General features: G+C 41.2%; 1 protein-coding gene across 1 annotated transcript in view; it reads left to right on the top strand.

Annotated features, from left to right (window-relative positions):
* Positions 1–20,177, top strand: part of OTOA (otoancorin) — a 30,675-nt gene extending 10,498 nt beyond the window's left edge. Inside the window, exons 12-28 of the mRNA XM_025175446.2 lie at positions 156–323; positions 1,034–1,174; positions 1,911–1,966; positions 3,388–3,505; positions 4,082–4,155; positions 5,322–5,457; positions 5,686–5,876; positions 6,314–6,407; positions 7,306–7,438; positions 9,948–10,135; positions 12,929–13,084; positions 14,165–14,307; positions 14,897–15,033; positions 15,394–15,491; positions 17,616–17,808; positions 19,318–19,408; positions 19,806–20,177. Coding sequence (XP_025031214.2) covers positions 156–323; positions 1,034–1,174; positions 1,911–1,966; positions 3,388–3,505; positions 4,082–4,155; positions 5,322–5,457; positions 5,686–5,876; positions 6,314–6,407; positions 7,306–7,438; positions 9,948–10,135; positions 12,929–13,084; positions 14,165–14,307; positions 14,897–15,033; positions 15,394–15,491; positions 17,616–17,808; positions 19,318–19,385 — 2,094 coding nt within the window. The 3' untranslated portion in view covers positions 19,386–19,408; positions 19,806–20,177. The remainder of the gene's footprint in view (positions 1–155; positions 324–1,033; positions 1,175–1,910; positions 1,967–3,387; positions 3,506–4,081; positions 4,156–5,321; positions 5,458–5,685; positions 5,877–6,313; positions 6,408–7,305; positions 7,439–9,947; positions 10,136–12,928; positions 13,085–14,164; positions 14,308–14,896; positions 15,034–15,393; positions 15,492–17,615; positions 17,809–19,317; positions 19,409–19,805) is intronic.
* The last annotated feature ends 1,024 nt before the right edge of the window (positions 20,178–21,201 follow it).

Here is a 21,201-nt window from a genome sequence, read left to right as displayed (position 1 = left end):
AGCTGTCCCTCACCATAAATGGCTTTTCAGTCCTCTTCTTTTCCAAGCAATTTTCTACTCAACACAAGAACGAAAAGAGTCAAGCACAAAGTTTTCTTGATCTCGGGATGCCTCCCTTGACATCCTGATCTCCTTGTCCTGGATTCTCTTGTTAGGCATTGTTGTTTCACAACGTTAGTCAAATGGGGGCTTTGGTGACTGGCATTGACACCTTGTCCTTCTACAACATGAATCCCAATGAACTCTCTCAGGCGATCCAGAGTGCCTTGGCACAGCGGGCACTGGACTTGTCCCCGGCTCAAAGACAAGGAATCTTCCGGAAGGTAAGCACTGATATTTCTGAGTGGTGGAGGTGTAAATGAGATGGAGACTTCACGGATTGAGAACCAGAAAGGTTTCCTGTCCAACTTCTTCATTTCACACAATCTTATCAAGAGGACTAGCCTCAGAAGTCTCAGCAAAACTCATCCATAACTTGTTAAGTGGGGGACCACCTAAGCTAGTGTTTTTCAAACTTGGCAACTTTAAGACGTGTGGACTTCAACTCCCAGAATTCCCCAGCCAGCACGCTGGCTGGGGAATTCTGGGAGTTGAAATTCACACGTCTTAAAGTTGCCAAGTTTGAAAAACACTGATCTAAACTGAAAGGGCAGGGAGAGATATACTTTCAGACTTGTGAGATTGATGTCAGCCTTGCGAGGTAGTCCAGACAAGAAGCACACCCAGAAGTACTAGCTCTATCTTTACTGTAAGGTTACATTAACAGAAACTTGCAAGTCTGAAAGAACATCTCTCCCCCTTTGCCTTTACGATTCAGGAAAAGGGAGGGTCCCTTCTGAGACGTTTACCACGTCCCCATTCCTCCTGTGGGCTCAGCTGACACTTATCTGACTGTTGCCTAGTCTGCGGCTCTTCCTTCTGTCTCTCAAGGTCATTCCCCCATCCCATTACAGAAACTTCTCAATATCTAGAGCAGGATGTCTGAGCCAGCCGAAGGAAGCAAGTTAAACTCAGACTCCCCTTTTTTCTACAGATCCTGGATTCCACACACCTCTCGTCTGTCCTCATCAATCTGCCCAGTGCCTTTTTTACTGAGGTGTCCCTGTTTGATTTGTGGAAGGCAGGCAGCTTCAACGTGACGCTGGTGAAGAAAAAAGAGCTGAAGCCAAGCCAGGTAATCTGGCAGAGCGACAAGGGGAAACCAGCTGCTGGATGGCTGCATGATGGCCCTTTGCGGGTATCTTGGGTTTGGCCACCAGAAAGTGGAAGAGAAGGAGAGGTTTTGGGTCAAGAGGAAAGCAGAAGGGTGCAGTTCTCCTTCCCTTGCAGCACACCATGGCCCTAATCTGGATACTCTCCCAAACCCCATTGTCAGGGGTGTCCTCAGAGGGGTCAAAAAAGTCAAGATCGCAGAAGCAACCATGTGATGGAAGCCCTGCCTCTTTTTAATCTGTGTGCGTGACACATGTAAAAGAGGGTAGGGCTTTGATTGCATCTGCCATCTTGACTTTTTTGACCCCTGACCCTGCCTTTGTATTAGGAAAATAGGCAGAATGGCCACACTTGGTCAACTGAGAAAATCAGCTCAGCTCCCAGTGATTCTACGGATACATCTGTGGCCATTTTCCTGGCAAAATCTGGGATGTTTTTTTGATTTCCCAATCTAGTCTCAGCCTGGAATTTCCTAGTGGTCTCTCATCCAAGTACTAACCAAGTCTGTCCTTGCTCAGTTTTGTGTATGTTTTATTCGTAGGTATATAACATGAAATCCTATGTGTATGAGTATGTGTGTGTTATATAGACACTTATGCTGGCTGGGGAATTCTGGGAGTTGAAATCCACATCTCCTAAAGTTGCCAAGGTGGGAAACACTGCTGTAGGGTATAGATCCCTTATCTGTTTAATTTCAGGCTTTGTTTCTGTATGAATTATTGTCAAGGAAAACTCCTCTGCCTGATCTCTTAAGGTAAGACAGCATCCTCTGTGTTTTAATTCTTGTGTTATAGTGAGAATATTAAAATACTAAATATCCTTTACTTGACGTTTGCTATAGTTTATACCCTGTGTTTCACTGGGAGCTCAAAACAGCACAATTGTGTGTTCGTCTGTGTGTGTCCATTTTATCCTCCCAACAAAACCCAGCAATGTAGCTTGGGCTGGAAAGAGGCCATGGTCCAACATCACCCATAGTTGAGTGGTGACCTGAACACGGGTCCTCAGTTAGTTCAAGATGCCGGAAATTCCCCCAGTTTTGTGAGACTTTGATGGGCTTAAGAATTCACATCTTACCTGTGTGTCCAAGACAAGGATTGGTGAACTTTTTAACCCTGTGCGACCCTGCAAAGCTGGTATTCTGGGCCAGTTGACTCCTTAAAGTCTTGGATCTCCCATGCAAGCTCTTGCATGAGCCACCACCCTCTCACAGCATTTGGAGACCTTCAGAGATTTCAGCAATTCTGGGAAGGAGATAGAACCCTTCTTGGAGCCAAGGTGGGCACCCTGTTGCCAACACTGAGTCCGGGAGCAATGGTTCCGCCTGGGGACAAGTGTTGTGGCCATGATCACATCTGATGGAGCAGATTACAGCACAGAGAAGGGGAACCACTGCCATTTCCCCATTACAATCGGATCGCTCACCCCTGCTATCTAACTAACGGTTCTTTAATAATTAAATTGAATGGAAGAATCTAGGCTCCCTTCGTGTTATATTTGGGGACATTACTTCTCCAATATAACACAGAATGATATTCTTTGCTGTTAAATCATACCAATTTCTAGGCGCTTGGTGTTGTGACCGATATACAGTGAGCAAGATGTCTATGCAGAAATGAATTGGGTTGAGAATTTGGATAAGATCTGTCATCCAGTGCATAGACAGGGCCATGGCAGAGGGTCAACTAGGCTGTTCACAAAACAGAGCACAGAAACAGGCATGGTGATCCCTTCTCTCTTCCAGAAACTATTATCTATCTTCCTATCTTTCTTTCTACCTCTACCTCTATCTCTCTCTCTATCATCTCTATCAATCTATTTCTACCATTATCTATCTATCTATCTATCTATCTATCTATCTATCTATCTATCTATCTATCTATCTATCTATCTATCTATCTATCATTTCTGCCATTCCAGTCTTGATGTCCTCCAGAGATGTGGCACTACAGCACCCATCATCCTTGACCATTGGCCATGCTGGTTGGAAATTAGGAGAGTTATAATAGAACCGTCTGGGAAGACATGAATTGAAAGAGGGGAATTTGATCCTCACTTAGAAAACATTGTTTTCCAGAGATTGAATCTAATTGAATGAGAGGGAACATTCTTAGAGATAATTAAATTGGACCTTGCAAATGCTTACTCTGTACCTTTTCTTCTCCTTCAATTCAGCATCGGACAGCTGTTGAAAGGACTGACCTGCCGGCACATTGAGAATTTGAGCGCAAACTCTTTTTTGAACATCTTCAACGTATTCGAAAAGCATCTTCACTTGCTATCCCCCTTTCAGGTCAACTGTGAAATACCCTAATACGTTCATATTGTTTCTAACAGAAGGTCTGTTAAGCATCCGGATTATGATTTCAAACATTTACTTAGGGCAAATTAAATACAGAGACATTCTTGTGATTTGCATTGTAAGGAGAATGGACTTGATTTCACATTTTGGAAATAATGTAATCAAAAATAGCAATTGCTTTCTGAATTCTGCCCTTCTCTGAATCCAAGCAGATCTACAAAAGTGTGGATGTTAGATTTCATACATGCCTTTTTTTTGTATGTTTAACACATATTAATGAAAGTAACATGCCAAAAATGCATAATTCTGTGGGCATACATTGCTTGAAACAAGGTATGTATTTAGGGACTCTATATGGAATGCGCAAACTTTTTTTTTAATCACAAATGTACAGAAAAGTGACAATGTCAGTTTGAGATCGTGTTGACTAAGTGTGAAATTGACTTGACAATGGATTGAAATTACTGATATTATGTTGGCATATCTAGAAAAAAATAGTTACTCAGAATTATAGCTTTTTATGTGTGTTGTTTCTATGCAATTACATTTGAAAAATCCTCTTTGCAGATCAATTGTTTGGCTTGGAAATTCTGGACAATTTCTGAAGCATCTGTACCTCCCTACCTTTTAGCTGTGCTTCCGTAAGCCATTCTTTTTAATTTCCTTCCTTTTCTTTTTTCTCTAACCAGCATGAAAAACAACATGAAAATTATAGATCTTTATAGTGCCAATTATATATACATGTATTATTCCAGCCGATATTCATGCATTTCTTTCATGGTTTTCAGAAAAACATGACTGGTAGTCACTGCGTCTTCAAATAATGAAAACCCATTAATTTGATTTTAATGGGAGTATTGAGCATTAGGATACAGATTTGAAAGGACTATAGGAAAGACAAAGGATCATTTCATTGTAATCATTAGAAGGCCTCCCTAATGAAAGTTAAGACTTCAAATTCTGTAAATACTATAATGATTCGGATTTAAACCCAAGGAATTTAGAGGTTGTAAAAAGTTGCTTGTTTGCACTCACCTTGAAACTATTATTACTACTAATTGGATTTGAGGCTATGTGGCTATTTTACTAATTTTTGGGCAGAGACATGATTCAGATTTGTTGATCCTGTAGGGAGCTCAGCTGTAGACCATTAGCTGGGCGAATCTCCCATTCAGATCTATCCATATAACTTCTACTAAAGGCTCCAAGGAATCTATACTGTATGCTTTTTATTGGAAAAGACCTTTGATCTCTTCTTTGGAAAAGTGGGTAGTGAAATTATGGGAATATGCTTCGAAGTCAAAAACGACTTCCTACCTAAAAAATAAATCGGACGCAAAATGTAATTCCAAGGGGAAACCATTCTTGGATTTTGCTGTTTTATATGGTTTTGCATCCCATCCAAAACATGGGTTTTCTTTTCTATAGAATCATGTTTCAACTGGATCTATAATTTTCATTACTATTTTAATATTTACGGTTTGTGGTTCTGTAAGTGGTTTGTATTGCGTTAACCCAGTATGTTTAATGAATTTAAAATTCAGTAGGGATAGCCATCTGCACCTTATCTTTTGTTTTCTTATATGTCTTGTCTGTCTTTCTCTCTCACTTATACTTTCTCTCTCACTTTCCATTCCTTCCAATAAAATTTTATTTAAAAATCTAGGCGAGCAGCTGGACAGAAACCCTCCTGAAGTCAATGAGAGCGTGTTTCTGATTCAGCTGGTCTCAGGTGTAGGCTAGAGAAAGGAGAAGTAAATCTTGTCGTTTCTGCATCTCCACAAAGTGATCTTTGGAAAACTTTTAGTGCCCAGTTCCTGGACTCCGTCACGGGATCACGCTGTGTCCCTTTTCTGATCGGCTTGGGAAAGGTGGACCTCGATCATCTCGTCTGGAGCAGGCAGAAGAAAAGAGCCCTTCTCCAGAAGGTCCAGCGTTGCTTAGTAAGAACATCCCATTGTTTCAATTCAAAGTCTGCCTCCTGGGCAGGCTGGAGGGGGGATCAGGGCAACATCCCAGGGATAGGTTGGAAAAAGAGGTCGCTGGGGCATGCTCCTTGAAATGGGAAAAGAGCCACCAATTAAATCTGTAAAACCCAGGCACCTTTTCGGTTCCAAATGCAATTGAAGGTAACATCTCTGTAGCTTGTTAATTAATGTGGCTTGTTTCAGAATGGTTCGGTGGCAGATGAATATTCTGTGGACCTGTTGGGCAATCTTCTTTGCCATTTGTCCCCTGCGTTCATCTGCGACGGGGTCTCCCCGGAAGTAACGGCAGTGATTCTCCACCGATATGGCCAGTGCCTCCATCTCAGCTATGAGCAGAAGATGGAAATTAAACAGAGGCTGATTGAATTGCACGGGTAAGATCTGTGCAGGTCTCCCATTGAGTAGCAGCTTTGAAAGAAGCCAACCACTATCTTCAGAGAAGAAACTTAGATTTTTCTAGCACAAACTCTGTACTATAAACACTTCTTTTATTTATTTTATTTACACAATTTACATAGCCGTCCGTCTCACAAGCAAGCAACTCTGGGCGGTGTACAACAGAACTAAAACAATCAATAAATACATTAAAAGATATAAAAACCAAACAAAAAAATAATAGACAAAGAGATGTTAAAATTAATGGAGCCACCTCACTAGTTCACCCGTCCCCTGGGGTCCCCAGGCCTGCTGGCATAGCCTTCCTCCTTCACCTCTCTTCCAACATGTGAACCTTACTGGTACATTTTTCTTAAACTTGGTGGTAAATTCAAGGCTTTCTTTTTTCATCTGAGATTCCAGCTTTGTTTTCCAGCTCCCCAAGAAACTGGACGGTTGAAACAATGAAGGACAATGGACCTTTTATTGTGTTATTGCCAAAAGATGAATTGATGGTCCTTGTGGAAAAGGTATTAGCCATGGTCTGCCGGAAGGAATGGAGAAGCTAGGTTGTTGATAAGTGGGAGCGACTGCAATTAGCATGGTGTGTGAGAACCTGGATGCCATTTTTAGCTTAGTCAAACCCTTAGAGGTGTTAGGACATTAATAGGATAGGCAGAATCCCATTTACCACCTTGATCTCCTAGAAGTTGAGATATGAATGAAATGAATAAATAAGGAAGAGGCTGCTTTGTTAAAACAGAAAGTTGGCGCTCCAGCTGAACACTAATCAGTGGTCATCACTGATCAGGAGTCCACAATCAGAGAAAATATTGCCAGAAAAATGAGACTTAGGAGAATTGGGTGATCAAATATAGGGAGTCCCCAGTTTCAGAACGAGTTCCGTTCCCAAGGCCTGTCCTTAAGTTGAATTTGTAGGTAAGCCGGAACAGTATTATTCTATAATACTGTATAAGTAGTATTGTGTAACTCGAACCATTGTGTATTTAACTTGAATCATTGTGTATTTAACTTGAATTTTGCTACAATAGGCTCCACTCTTAACAATGGGTCGTCCATAAACTGGGCGTTCTTAACCCAGGGACTACCTGTACACAAGACTTGGACATAAACTCTCATTTACATTTTCCTTTAAGGTATTCCTTAGTAAACCTTATTCTCCTCTCCCTATTTATGTTCCTAAGGCCATTTCCCTACTAGTGACTCATAGCACCCCCTGAAATGTTTTAAACCCTGTTGTCATTATTGTAATTTTAGCACAATGAGGGTTGGATGACTCTAGGCGAAGCTAAAAGTCACCGGTGGGGAACGGGATCTACACCTTATTACACCCTCTTTAGGCCCATTTCATCAAAGCAAGTTGTCTTAAAATCCTCATCATTTTATTTTTTTCACTCCCTCCTAAAGTTTCCTGATTTCATCTCAGAAATCGCATCAAAAACATCCCAACCGGTCTCTGCAACCGAGCATCTCCACTTGGCTCAATTTGAATCTTTTTGCACCTCCAGGATTCCAACCCAACCCTCTAATTCAACTCCAGGTAAGCGATTCCATTCCTTGTTACTTTTGTAAGACCCAACAGCTGATTTCTTTGGTCTTCACTATCACTGACCTTTAAGGTAGGCATTGCGCTGCAGAGACGTATGATCAGTCAAAGCTTTTTCTTCCTTTAATGCTAATCCTTTCGTGAAATCTGCCAATTTATATTTGGGGCATCCCTGATGAATGTGGAAGCATTGACTGATTTGCTCTGCCTGTAAGAAATGTAAACTCTTGGAACTAATGTATAATTTCTGTGTAATCCAGCATGCTGGCTGGGGAATTCTAGGAGCTAAGATAAGTCCACCTATCTTAAAGTGGCCAAGGTTGAGAAACACTGGTTTAAAAAATAATGTTTTAAGGTACTGGTATATAAAAACATAACTCTTAATGCAACAATAAGGATTGAGAGTGATCCTGTAGGTCCTTCTCACCCATTAAGTCTGCTCTGATTAAGCACTGATCTCCAGAATTTCAAAGAAAGCTTTTTCATTTCCTCTCCTTGGTGACCTGGGGTGGATCTGTGTAAGTGTAATGCCTATCTGTGTGACTGGCTAAAGCCCCTTGCCCCCAGGAAGCCTCAATGGCTGAGTTTGAACTACATCCTCCCCAACTTGATCAGGCCAGTTCTTCTGTGATGTCAGGCTGATTCAAGAGATCAGGACTTTGACAAGATTGGGGGTGGCAAGAGGAAATGCATCAGGAAATCAGCAAGCAGCAAGGGGAAAACAGGACGGTTCTCCAAATCTGTTTCCCCTAAGGAAATTTTAGGCAGGAAAATAGTTATTTCCTTTAAAAAAAAAAAAAAAGTTGCATCAAATCTGCAGGAAAGAAGGAAGGATGATTCCACCCTGTGCTGGATTAAAAAGAAATACAGACTAATCTGAAATACAATAGCAGATACAATCTGCAGGTGTGGTCCCTCTCAGGTGTTAAAGAAGATAGTTTCACTAACACTTTGCATTTCTCTGGCAGCTGTGATTAACACAACTCCTGCTTGTGTTTAACACAGCAGATAAGATGCTGTTTTGGTTTAGGGCCACATTATGACTTTTGTGGGCCCGGCACTTTTGCCTTCGTGGGCCCCTCCTTCCAGAAAGTAATAGCATTAAAAATTACGTTTCAGATGATTTTCAATATTTTCTTCGTATTTTTGCAGAGAAATAGCAAATGGTGAATCATATTTCACATGTTTCTTTTTGCAGTAATAATCCCTGGTTGCCAATTAATTATGATGTCTCTGATTAACTTTGATTGTGTATAATCAACGTTATTACATTTTAATATTCACACTGCATCTATAGCTTACAAATAAGATCGTTGGTTTGATGTTCAGATTCTGTGAGTTCCTTGGTGTTTTTTTTTTTTTTATTAGGAGGCATGAAAATAAATATTTACTAAAAGGCACGAAAATAAGTAACTTCTACTTCATGTTTATTCTTTCTGATTAAAAATTAAAACATTTTAATGCCTAATGTTGTGCCTCATGGATAAGTTGGTCCTTCATGCAGCCATTCTCTTTTGAACAGTGGCCTCCATAACAATGGTTTCCACGTGGAATGATCTCCTGGGTAGATCCCCCTCAATCCTTCTAAATAGAAATATCAGGGATGGAAGCTGGAAGATTTGCTTGAGTTAGACTCCTGGGAATCCATTTCTATCTGGCCCAAAACATGGCACTTAATCAGGGCATGCAGACCAGCTCCAAGCTGATTCAAATTGCCAGACTGATTTGAATTGTTGATCAGACTGACAATGTTGATCCAGTTTGAATGGATGTATCAGTCCAGTTCAACCCCTTGAGCTAAATCATCTGATTTGATGATATGATTTGATCCCAATCATTCATCTGAATCAGAAAGTCCACTGAATTCCACATTTTGTTCGAAACTACAGGGAGTCCCCAGTTTAAGAACGAGTTCTGTTCCCACGGTCTGTCCTTAAGTCGAATTTGTACGTAAGCTGGAACAGTATTATTATATAATACTGTATAAGTAGTATTGTGCAATGAACTCAAACCATTGTGTATTTAACTCAAATCGTTGTGTATTTAACTCGAATGTTGCTGCAATAGGCTCCGTTCTTAACTAGGAGTCATCCGTCAACTGGGCATTCTTAGCCCAGGACTACCTGTATCCAATTTGATACCATGTCAATATGATTTGAAGGCTTCATTTGAGCAGGGGTTTCATAAAGCCCTAGAGTTTTTAGATGCAAGACATACATAATTTATGTCTAGAAATTCTAGAGCTGTGTGGTTCATATATGAAACTGTAGAAGGATTAGCCATTTCTCTCCTTCAGATGATGGATAAGACAACATTTTTCCACCAAGCTTTCTATGGTTAACGTCATTCTTTGCTTTTAGAGTTGTCCTCTGCTCTTTGTTACTATCTGGTATATGTACAATTGCCGTCTTCACTTTTTATTAATTTTGGCATGCCTGTGCATCCCTCCGAGCACTCTTCCAGGGGATAATACTCAAATGCCTCCATGCCACTCACTTTTCAGATTGTGAAGATGTCATGGCACCTTCTTCAGATGAGATTATAAAATTATCAGAAGCAAACAGGTTTTGGTCCGTCCAGGAACTGAGCTGCATGGAAAGGAAAACTTTTGCCAAAACTGTGGAAATCCTTGGCTCAGTGCGTAATTTTAGCCCCCTCCAGCTCGTTGCCTTGAAAGAAAAGGCTAAACAGGTAATTATGACAGGGGATCAGAATGGGAACTCTTCCACTATGGATTCCAGGGAGCTTTTTTAAATATAGATCTTTTTAGATATGCTACTAAAGTCTTTCCATTGCTCAAATGGGGTGACACCTTGCTTTCTTTCATAAGAAAGAGCTTGACCAAAAAAAGCCTTATACGTTGCACTAAACCAGCTTAACATGTTCTCTGAGTCCTGCCACTGGGGATTACAAACCAACATTTATGGATTAGCATGTTGTACAAATTCAACTGTTGGTTTTTAGCTCAATAAACCACAGTTAAGCAAGTAGTAGTCATTGAGATGCGGGAACCAAAACTCGGGCCAGAGAATACATTTTTAAAACTTTCCATCTTAACAACATGGCAGCTTATTTGTTGGCATGTCTCAGAAAGCTGCAATTTAAAAATATACCTTAGAGCAGTGTTTCTCAGCCTCAGTAAGTTTAAGATACATGGACTTCAGCTCCCAGAATGGCTGGCTGGGGAATTCTGGGAGTTGAAGTCCCCACATCTTAAAGTTGCCGAGGTGGGGAAACATTGTCTGTTTAATTTCTAGTGGAACTAGTGAAGTAGAACACAGAGCCCCTGGTGTGGAGGAATACTTTGACTTCTTCTGTCACATTAAACTATGGTTTGTTTAGCCATTGTCAAAACACTAAATCATCGTTCAGTGGCTACATTCATTCATCACCCTAAGCCAATGTTTCTCAACCTCAGCAACTTTAAGTTGTGTGGACTCCAACTCCCAGAATTCCCCAGCCAGCCATGCTGGGGTTAGGGTGGGGAATTCTGGGAGTTGAAATCCCCACATCTTAAAGTTGCTGAGGCTGAGAAACGCTGCCTTAGAAGATGATTTCAGACCCCAAGAAATTACAGTGAAGATTAGCATGCAGCAGGAGACTCAGTTCTGTGATGGGCTAAGCCAGTGTTGTCCAAACCTGGCCACTTTAAGATGAGTGGACTTCAACTCCCAGAATTCCCCAGCCAGCATGGGAAGTCCACTCATCTTAAAGGGGCCAAGTTTGGACAACACTGGGCTAAACCATTTATAATCCTGCAGGAAGCAGAGATTTTTAAAGCAAAACTACACTTTTAAGAACAGCATTCAAAGCAGGGTAACCAGTTCTTGCTGCTGGAAAGCCAGAAGACATACATCATCTGCTGCTGCTGAATGTACTACAAATCCCATCTATTTGTAGATGGTAGATATTCAGGTGTACACTGGGGCTGCTTCTGGTGCACCCATGTGCCCAGTTCACTACTGGAATTTCAGGACCTGTCCGGGCAATGACATCCTCTTGTTCCAATTCACTTTTCTCCGACGCTGACCCACCGCCTGCCTTCTGCTCTGTTTTTCAGCCTGTGGCCACTTGGTTTAGCCTAGTACGCAAAGCCATAAGCTGTTTTAGCTTTCACTTAGCTCAGTGTTGTCCAAACCTGGCCACTTTAAGATGAGTGGACTTCAACTCCCAGAATTCCCCAGCCAGCTGTGCTGGCTGGGGAATTCTGGGAGTTGAAGTCCACTCATCTTAAAGTGGCCAAGTTTGGACAACACTGGCTTAGCTGGTTCCATGATGACACCCGTTGTGGGTCATCGCTGAGCCCTGGTTCAACGGTACTTAGGGCAATTTCAAGATCCATCCCATAATCACTCAGAGGCAGCTGTTTAAAAAAGAGAGAGCCCACCAAAGGACAGAGAGAAGAAGGGTTAAATTCATGATATTCCCTTTTTTAAAAAAAAAAAACAGCAGGCAAGTGCTGTGCCTTTTCATATATTAAAACAATTCCCTGGTTTTGGTTTTGGTTTAACTTCGTTAGCTTGTTATGAGATCTTAAATCCAGCTTTCTTTTCTCTCTTGCACTCCGGTTTTATTGCTATTGATTTAGGCTGTGGCTGCACCATGACAATATTACTGCAATATTACGTCCCGGATTGTTAGCTGCTCTGGGAGTGACGAATGCCTCTGAAGGGTGGAAAAAGTAGAAATAAATAATGATCTGAACATGCACACATTAATGTCCTAATACGGTAATGCTCGAGGGGTACAAGTAAATAAATAAAAATCTATTATTCTGCGTAAAGCTTCCTAAGAATATTTGTGATATATAATAGCAAGGCGGGCATGCAAAAATGTCCATTTGCTTCCATTCCATCTCCTAAAGTGGGTATATGGGTATATAAAATCTTCCAATTACATGTCTGTTCCCAAGCTTAGTCATTGCATGATATAAGAGGTCTACTAGGGCTGTAGAAAGTTTTTGGGGAGTTTTGGGAACATCTGGAGCACCCCTTGAAGACCATCGGCCTTGACAAAATCACCATCAGTCAATTGCAAAAGGCAGCTTTACTTGGAACAGTTTATATCCTGTGACGATACCTTTCATCCCATCAAACAACATCTGCCTATCCCAGGTCCTTGGGAAGGACTCAATAGGTGGATAAAAATGCCAAATCCAGTCTAAACATCTGGCTGACTGTGCGACGACAACAACATCTGAATGGATTATATCACTTTAACAGATTAAAAATCACTCTCAAACTCTAAAATAAGAATGAATATTAACACAAAATAAATCACCAGGTAAGACCAACGTCTATAATGACCCCTTGCTTATGGGGATGAGCTCTGCTAAGGTTGGAAGAGGCTGGGGATGATGGGAGCTATTGTCCAACACATCAAATTGGGGAAGGTTGTCTCGGAGGTCTTGAGGTTCTGCTTGATTTCTTCTCAAGCAGATGTGGTGGTGGTGAGTTACTGTCCTTTGTGTGTGTGCTTCTAAAGGTATGGGGCCTGCCTGAAAGCTGGAAGAGGTATCACATTGTCTCCCTGGGGCGCATTGTCACGGCACTGAATGAGAGTGAGATTGGAGCATTGGATCTGAGTTCGATTGACACCGTCTCGGCCCTGAGACAGCAAACAGGCTGGAATCCAGTTCAGGTTAATCACCTTTCACATTGAGAGTCCATTGCTAGTAGAAGACTGCTGGTTCTCATTACTGTTGGTTTATGTGTGTGTTTTTTAATCTGTGCACGTTGTGTGGGTGAGGGTGAAAATGGAGTAGGAAATTGGGGCCCTGGAAGTTGCTGGCATCCACCCAACAAACCAACTCAGCACCTTGATTCATGGCAAATGGACCCACCACAGCGTGTAAAGCTAGAGTAGAAGAATCTTCAGGCTCTGATGGACATCTCAGTCCAAGAGAGAGAGAAGTTACTTTAGTGAATAAAAAATGCACACCCTGCCTTTTTGTGTATAGATGTTCCCAGATTTCCAGTTCAATTATGAAAACCCAGCTATGTCCTAATCTTAGGATAGTAACAGATGATTTCCACAAAACGAAGCAAATGTCAGACAAAGCCTATTATGAGATTCTACCAAGGATGGAAACTGAGAGGGATTAACAAAAAAGGCATTTAGGATAGACTTCTAGGCAGTGATTTCATTACTGTTCTAGAGTAATGTTTCTCAACCTCAGCAACTTTAAGATGTGTGGACTTCCACTCCCAGAATTCCCTGGCCAGCATGTGTGGACTTTAACTCCCAGAATTCCCCAGCCAGCATGCATGCATGCTGGCTGGGGAATTCTGGGAATCGAAGTCCACACATCTTAAAGTTGCTGAGGTTGAGAAACCCTGTTCTAGAACAGGAATGTTCAATTTCTTTTCCAGGCTGAATGTTGCTCTCCAAAATGTAGAGGTGGGCCAAATCCTTATTTGATTTCAGATGACTTACATGTATCCTAATTAACCAATTGATAGCTCTCATGAATTGACTCATCTCCTTTAGTTGCATAAGAAAATACAATTTGGAAACAAACTTTTGGAGATTTTTGGGCACGGCACCCCAAACCTTCAAGGTTTTTCTTCAGCCTTGGATCTTCAGGTGGGCCTCCTTCACTCTGGAGGATGTATCTGTACTACAAATTATTCTGAGATCAGTCTGCATATGGTAATGGTTTTAGGAGGAAAAAGAGAAACACGAGGATGTGGTTTTGTTGTTGTTGTTTATTTTCCCCAGGCCAAATCCATTTTACAAGGCTTTTTGGATGATTCGGAGCAAGAGATAGCCAGTCTCAAAAGTTTTGATTTGGCAGGTCTAGATGCCAGTCTTTGCACTCTAAACTCAACAGAGATTGCATCTATCAATGCCACCGAATTCAGGTACCCCACCGTTCTCCTCTCATTCATGAAATGCTTCTGAAGAAGCACATGGCAGCACCAGAGGATGTTAGTTTTTCAAGATCATTGTCTGCTTTCCTAAGGATTGAATAAGACGTTTCTTACACACCATTTCTCGGGCTTGTAAAGCAACCGAAATATAATTGCAGCCAAGCTGCAGAATATGAAAAATAGCTGTGTTTACCAACCAGGGCATAAATGTTGGGTTTAACCATTAAAAAACCTACAACCCAGGTTAGTAAAAATTACTGACATGAACAAAATGTAAAATATCTTTAGCTGTCTGGTGTTCCATTCCCTGTCCAACTCTGCTACAGCATGATGTCCTTCAAGTCCAGTCTACTCATGAAGGTGGTGCCAGTGTAGAAATGTGTTGGACATTGTAGAATAGCGATACTCCTGAAATTCTACATGCTTTGATTATTTAGTTCTTTATTTTCTCTGACAGCTGGGGGGGGGGACCTCCTACCTGTGGGATCCTTAAGACTTTGTAACTTCTTTTTTTTCTTCTCGTTGGCAACCGGGTGAAAAATTGCTGGTCATGACACGGTCTCCTTTGCCTTCTCCATAGTATGGTTTTAGCCAGAATGGGTTCTTTGCCATGTAAGTCAAGCACTCTGCAAGGATTTAAAAAGAAAGTAGAATCTGTATTTGGAACTCCTACGAAGTGGAGCCATGCAGTCCTGCAAGAAATTGGGACTATCGCTGGTAAGAGAGTTAACCAATCCAAGCCATTATTTGCCCCCACAATCTTCTTCTTCTGGGCAGCAGAAGAAATAAGAGAAAATAGAAACGTGCCTCTTCGGAACCCTCTACCCATTAAAAATAAAACCAGCAAAAATGTGAATTGAACTAATTAAGCGCACATTTTTACAAAAGTTGCTTCCAATCCAACATTCATTGAATGTCGCTTCTTTTCAAGGCCTGATTTCCCAGAGGGGCCTGAAAATGTTTTAGAATCGAATATTGATCCGCTAAGGGCCAGTGCCCCTCAAATGCCCCAAATGCAGTTTAAGCAGAACAGCGTGAAATTGCGTTCTGATCGCTTCTCTTTCTCCCTCTCGCTAGCTGGCTTAAATGAGAAAGAATTAAGAGCCCTCGATGAAGAATTGATGGCTTATTTCCAGCCAACGGCAATAGCGTGCCTTCCTGATGAAATGTTTAAAGTAAGTTGGAAAGCTTTCAGATGGGTTCGCCGATTCTCCTGCTTTTTAAACTTTATTTGAAAAAAATTGGGGGTGGGATGAGGAATATATGGTTTTATTTGGAAAACATTACAAGGCACTTCCTTTCACTGTTAATGTTTAGGGATAATTTTGACTGGAGACACCTTCAATTTAGGTGATATCAAGGCGGGCATTCTAACCCTCCAGGTGGTTTTCCTGGAGGGGTTGCTATGAAGGCATTCAGTTCACCCCTTGAAAAACCCTTGAAGATATCCCCAAATTGGATCAAACTTCCCATGTTAGGGGAGGAGACTTTTCAAAGACCAAGCGGGCACTTCTAGCTATTGCCCTTCAAGATCCAAAAAATGTCGAGAAGGGTCAGAAATGTTGGTTCTACCCTCCTCCGTGATATCATTTTTATTAAGGATTTTGATTAGAGTAGTAAAAACAAATACAAACTAAACTTAAAGAAAGAGGAAAGAATAATAAGAAAGAATAAAAAGTGTAGGAAAAAAGAAAAAGAAAGAAAAAGGAGAAAAGAAAGAATATGATAAAGAAAAGAAATATATAAAGAAGTGACTTCCAGCCTTCATTACAACAAGAATAGACAAATTTAATAACTCTTCATCCCCTATAAGGTTACAAACAGATACCTCTTCATCCCATATCCCACCCCTTACCTATAACCAAATCCATAAACCATCACGACTGCAAGTTTCTAAAGATAATCGAAGATTAAAGAGTTCAGTCCTGACCCCATGCTAGCAAATTTCAAAATATATCTTAGTCTCCGCACACTCCATTTCCAGCCTAAAGTGGGATTTTGCACAAACATGAACCAAAAAGGGGAAAAGAGAGGGTTAATTTATATCCTATAATTGCTGGTTGCCTTGGGAGACCAAATGTCTTCTGAAAAAAAAAAAGGAAAGAAAAGGTAAATCCAACACAAAACCAAGGGAAACTCTTTGGCATTGTTGTAAATGTCAGTTGTTCACATTTGCTGTCGTTGCTCTACATGGGAAGATAATGACTCTGCAGGTTTAATCATAGGGTTTGGCTCCTAAAAGAGGCATAATCGTATGATTATGTTTGGTGGAATATTCTGCACCTGAAGTGGGGGGGAAAGCACCTCTCAGGTAGTTTTATTCTCTTTATTGGCTGGCTCGGGTCACCACTAACATCTCTACAGTCACCATTTGCCTGCAGGAATGAAAGCAGATGGATTTGGAAGTTGCTGCTTTGCAAGAAAAGGCAGAAACCACACAGCTCCCCTAAATGCACATGCCGAGTCTTAAAACGATTAAAAAAAAAAAAAGGAATGAAGTGTCATCAGACCATCAAATCCCACCAGGTTTCTGCCTTCCTGCCTGAAATCTCCTTTTTTTTTTTTTTTTTTAACATGGGGATACCAAGATCTTGCAAGTTTTCAGCATTCTTGCAAGAGTTGTTGTGTTCTTGGGGGGAAAATTGGGGACTCCTCGTTGCGAAAATCTTGGCCTCTTCGCTGTGGTTATTTAATTGGAAGTAGAAGCAAGCGATTCTATGTTGCCGCACAAACTTGTCAGCTTTGTGCAAAGGACGCACCCTGATTCTGAAATTCACAATCAGTGGCAAATTCTGAATTACAGGGATCGTCTCGTGAGAGCTTTTACATGTATAGAAAAAAATTGTGATATGTCTGTGTTCATTAGTAAAATGGTGGCTTTTCCTTAGTATCGTCCCCAGTTAACAGAATTGTTATTGGCAATTTCTAACCCCCTTTGGTTAGAAATTGTTTCTTAGCAAGGGGTTGCTGCTTCAATTGTTAGGCACCTATATTTCGCTGATACGAGTTTTTAAAACAGAATTCCTCCGCGTCAGCTCTTTTTTTTGAAGTGTGAGTCTTACTGTTTGTATGTCACTTTCAGCAAAGTACTTTTGGGGGGGCAGATAATGGATAGGGGAACCCCAGTGTGAGTTGACTGCATTTGATGCTGAGAAATTCAACAGGACCGGAAGATTTTACATCTTGAACATTTGCTTATTAGGAAGGCTCAGCACGGCTGCAGCAATCCAGAGGTTAGATGCCAGAGAAACACCCTAAATAGCTAATTGCCACTTTTTAATATTTATTTATTTATGCAGGAGTTGTCTCCTGAGCAGATTGCAAACCTTGGGCCTGAAAACGCAGCCCGGGTGACCGATTCACAGCGCCAACATCTCAATGAACAGCAGCTTCAGAGTCTTCGACTGGCATTGGATGGTGGAAAGAGAAGAATCCAAGACGTGTCGTTGGATGAGAGCACAATCTATCCCACTTATACACCTGTTTTGACTGGTGAGTTTTCTTAAAAAAAAAAAAAGCACTCTTGGGTTTGGTCACCAGCATAATTGTGATCATCATTCAATGTTTTTTTTGCTGCCCAACAAAAAGAAACATTCCAGGAGGTGATGTTGTTCTTCTCAAATCCAGAGGTGAGAGCCTCCTCTTCTTTCTTTTATGGCACTCAACGGGCAAATTTCGTCTTCAAAACCAAAAATTGCAGTGGTTTCACGTGCAAAATACATAAAGCATCAATTATTACTATTATTATTTTATTATTATTTATTTAACTTGTCCCCGCCCATCTCCCCTCGTGGGTTAAGAACTGACATTTGTTCTGAGGGGGCAGAAAGCGTTGACCACTGAGAAGAACATTGTCTGAGCTAGGATTGTTCATTGCTAGCCAGGCAGGCCTTCAAAAGGGCCCAATTTGTGCATGATAGAGATGTGTTATTGCCACAATTCGCTAACAAGTTGGTCCAACTGGGAATCAATCAGTTTCCCTGAGCTCAGGGGCTGCTTCATTCTGAGAGATGTTGTCTTGGGACAAGGCAGGTGCTGTGTCTAAGTTCCCCCTCTGGGTTTTCACGGAGCAAAAACAGCTGTGAAGTGACACACAACTTCATTAATTCCTCTTCAGCAGAGCTTCTATTAGTCAAATAGCTGGCTGGGCTCCTGTTCTTTCTGTGGCAGATTCCCCAAGGGAAGGCCAGGCGTTTCCTACTGTTGCAAACAGCTGACCTTTTTCTCCTTCAAAGGCAACGTTTGCCCTGTTGTACAATGTTGTACAGCTTTAATTCATCCAGGGTAGCCTCCTCATCTGTTTGTGCTGCAGAAAACATTGCAGATGCATTTTCCAGATCAGGCTGGAAAGCCTGGACAGCTGTTGATAGTCATGCTGACAATTTGGAGGGACAACATAGAAGATGATTAGATGAAGAAACTGGACATTGCTACTGGCCACTGGCTGGTTGCTTCGAATTCTCACATGTACCACTCACTTCAGTGGCAGAAGCCCTGGTTTTGATCTGTCTCTCCACCCTAAAATCCTAATCTGTATTGGAGCATCTGGTAAGGAAGGGCAAATATCTTAGAGGCCAACTGTAACTGGTCTTTCATCCCTCTGCTGTTTTCCTGATTTCTCAAAAGGATGTTCTTCACCACGGTCTCATCCTGGAATGAGTAAGCAAATAAGAGGGAGGGAGGGAGGGAGGGAGGGAGGGAGGGAGGGAGGGATAGATAGATAGATAGATAGATAGATAGATAGATAGATAGATAGATAGATAGATAGATAGATAGATAGATAAAGTCCTCTGGCCAATTTAAAGGACAGAAATTGAGGGTTGGTACCATCTCTGTTTCCACTGTCCTTGTTAATTGCTATATGATGGGAAACAGAAGGGCTGCCAGATTTGGGGCTGGATAATAAAGACTCTTCCTTTCCTCAGGACTTGAACTCACTACTAATTATTTGGGCCATTTTAGATGCTGCTGATTCACCCCCCACCCCAATCTCCTTTTCAGGAGCTTCCTTACCCTGCAGGCTAAACCTTTGGGTGTCTACTGTTTCAATCCTGCATCTGGCCTCCTGAACTGAGCACTGTTTAAGTTTATGGTAAGCCTGTATTATTATTATTATTATTATTATTATTATTATTATTATTATTATTATTATTATATGTCACACATTGGAATTACTACAACTGTCTTGATTGAGTTGATTGTTGTTTTATGATTTTATGATATACATACTGGGGAATACAGCAATGGGAACAGAATTCAAGCTGGGGTGATTTTCTGCAGACTCAAGAATGGGTGGAAAACATTTTAAATCAGCAAGGGAAAACCTTTAAGTCTTTTGTGAGATGAGACATAGGGGTCTCCTTCTCCTTCTTCTCCTCCTCCTCCTCCTTCTCAGTCAATAGGCTAAACATATTAAAAACCTCATACGTTAATTTTACTGTACATATTTATTTCTTCCACATTTTTCTTACCTTGATCTCTTTTTTCAGAGGTTTCCAGCTCACGTTGCAAAGATGGAGGAACAGTCTTTGGAAAAACCTGCTGAGGTTTGAGGAAATGAAATAGTGCAGTTCTTACAAGTTTGGGGCTGTCAGTTCCAGGAATGTATTCAATACTTGCTAGCATCTTACATTCACGGACACTACAATGTCCGTTGAGGCATTGAAAAACGTTCATAAAAGAATATCGATAGCTTTTAGATGAACTTAGAAGAATCGTATGCAAACATTAGTTGTTTAAAACAGCTCAGTGCAGGAATGTAACTTTGATTCAGATGTATAAATACCAACTTTTGGGATCAGAATACTTCCTGTTCAGACTATTGGCAGAATCCAAGAATGTAGAGGACCACAGAGATGACCTTGAAGGAGGTGCGGGGGGGGGGGGGGCATTAGGAGAACACGAATTAAGGGAAGAAGGAATTAGAAAGAAACTCAACTTGGCCCTTGTCTTGGTTCTCTTTTGCATAAACAGGAGGGAAAGGAAAACACTTTCAAAATCCTGTTACTGTAGTCTATATCAGCAAGGCTGGCTGGGGAATTCTGGGAGTTGAAGTCCACCCATCTTAACGTTGCCAAGGTTGAGGAACCCTGAATATCAGTGTTTCTTAAAGCGTGGTCTGAGGAACCCTGGGGGCGCCCCAAGGCCCTCCCAGGGGTCCGCAAAATCAAAATGATTTGCCATATATTGAAGATATTTGCAAAAATTTAAAGCAATGCCATTCTTCCCATTGTTATTTTTTATTTGTTAAAAAAAGGTCTCTTTTTCATTAAAAATATTGTATTTATGTTAATACCTAATGAGTTTTTAATATTGTTATTTTTACATGATTCAATAAATAAACTTCCTGCAAAGGCGTCCATTTTCATTTTTAATATGGTAAATATTGATCCATATAACCCATACCAATAAAAGCTCTTTTGGGGTCCTCCATAATTTTTAAAAGTGGGTAGGGGTCCTGAGAGCAAAATGTTTAAGAAACACTGGTCTATATCAATGAAGCTGAATTCTAATATTACGTCTAGTGTGTGTTTTCTGACCTGGCCTACCTTGAAAAGATGACTTCAATTGTGAAAGCCTGACAGCATTTCCCCTTCATTCTCCTTTTACCAAAGAGAACCAAAGTGGGGTGACATTCGGTTTCTTTCTAACGCCTTCTTCCCTTCTTGGCCTTAATATATGTAGAGCCCTTGGGGTTCTCTGAGCTTGGTGGTTTTCTTGCAGACGTTTCATTACCCAACTAGGTTACATCTTCAGCGCTAGAAGGGAGTGGGGTTTGCTCTCTTTATATACAGTAGCTTGTTGGTGGGTGGGGGTTCCTTGGTAGTTCCTTGATTAGGGTATTGTTTACTACTAGAACATCTCCTTGCCAGCAATCATCACCCA

The sequence above is a fragment of the Python bivittatus genome, unplaced genomic scaffold (genome assembly GCF_059951505.1).
Source record: "Python bivittatus isolate LINGU-HERP-01145 unplaced genomic scaffold, Pbiv_v1 ctg000560_np1212, whole genome shotgun sequence".
Classification (NCBI taxonomy): Eukaryota; Metazoa; Chordata; class Lepidosauria; order Squamata; family Pythonidae; genus Python; species Python bivittatus.
This window is presented reverse-complemented; position numbering and strand designations above follow the sequence as displayed.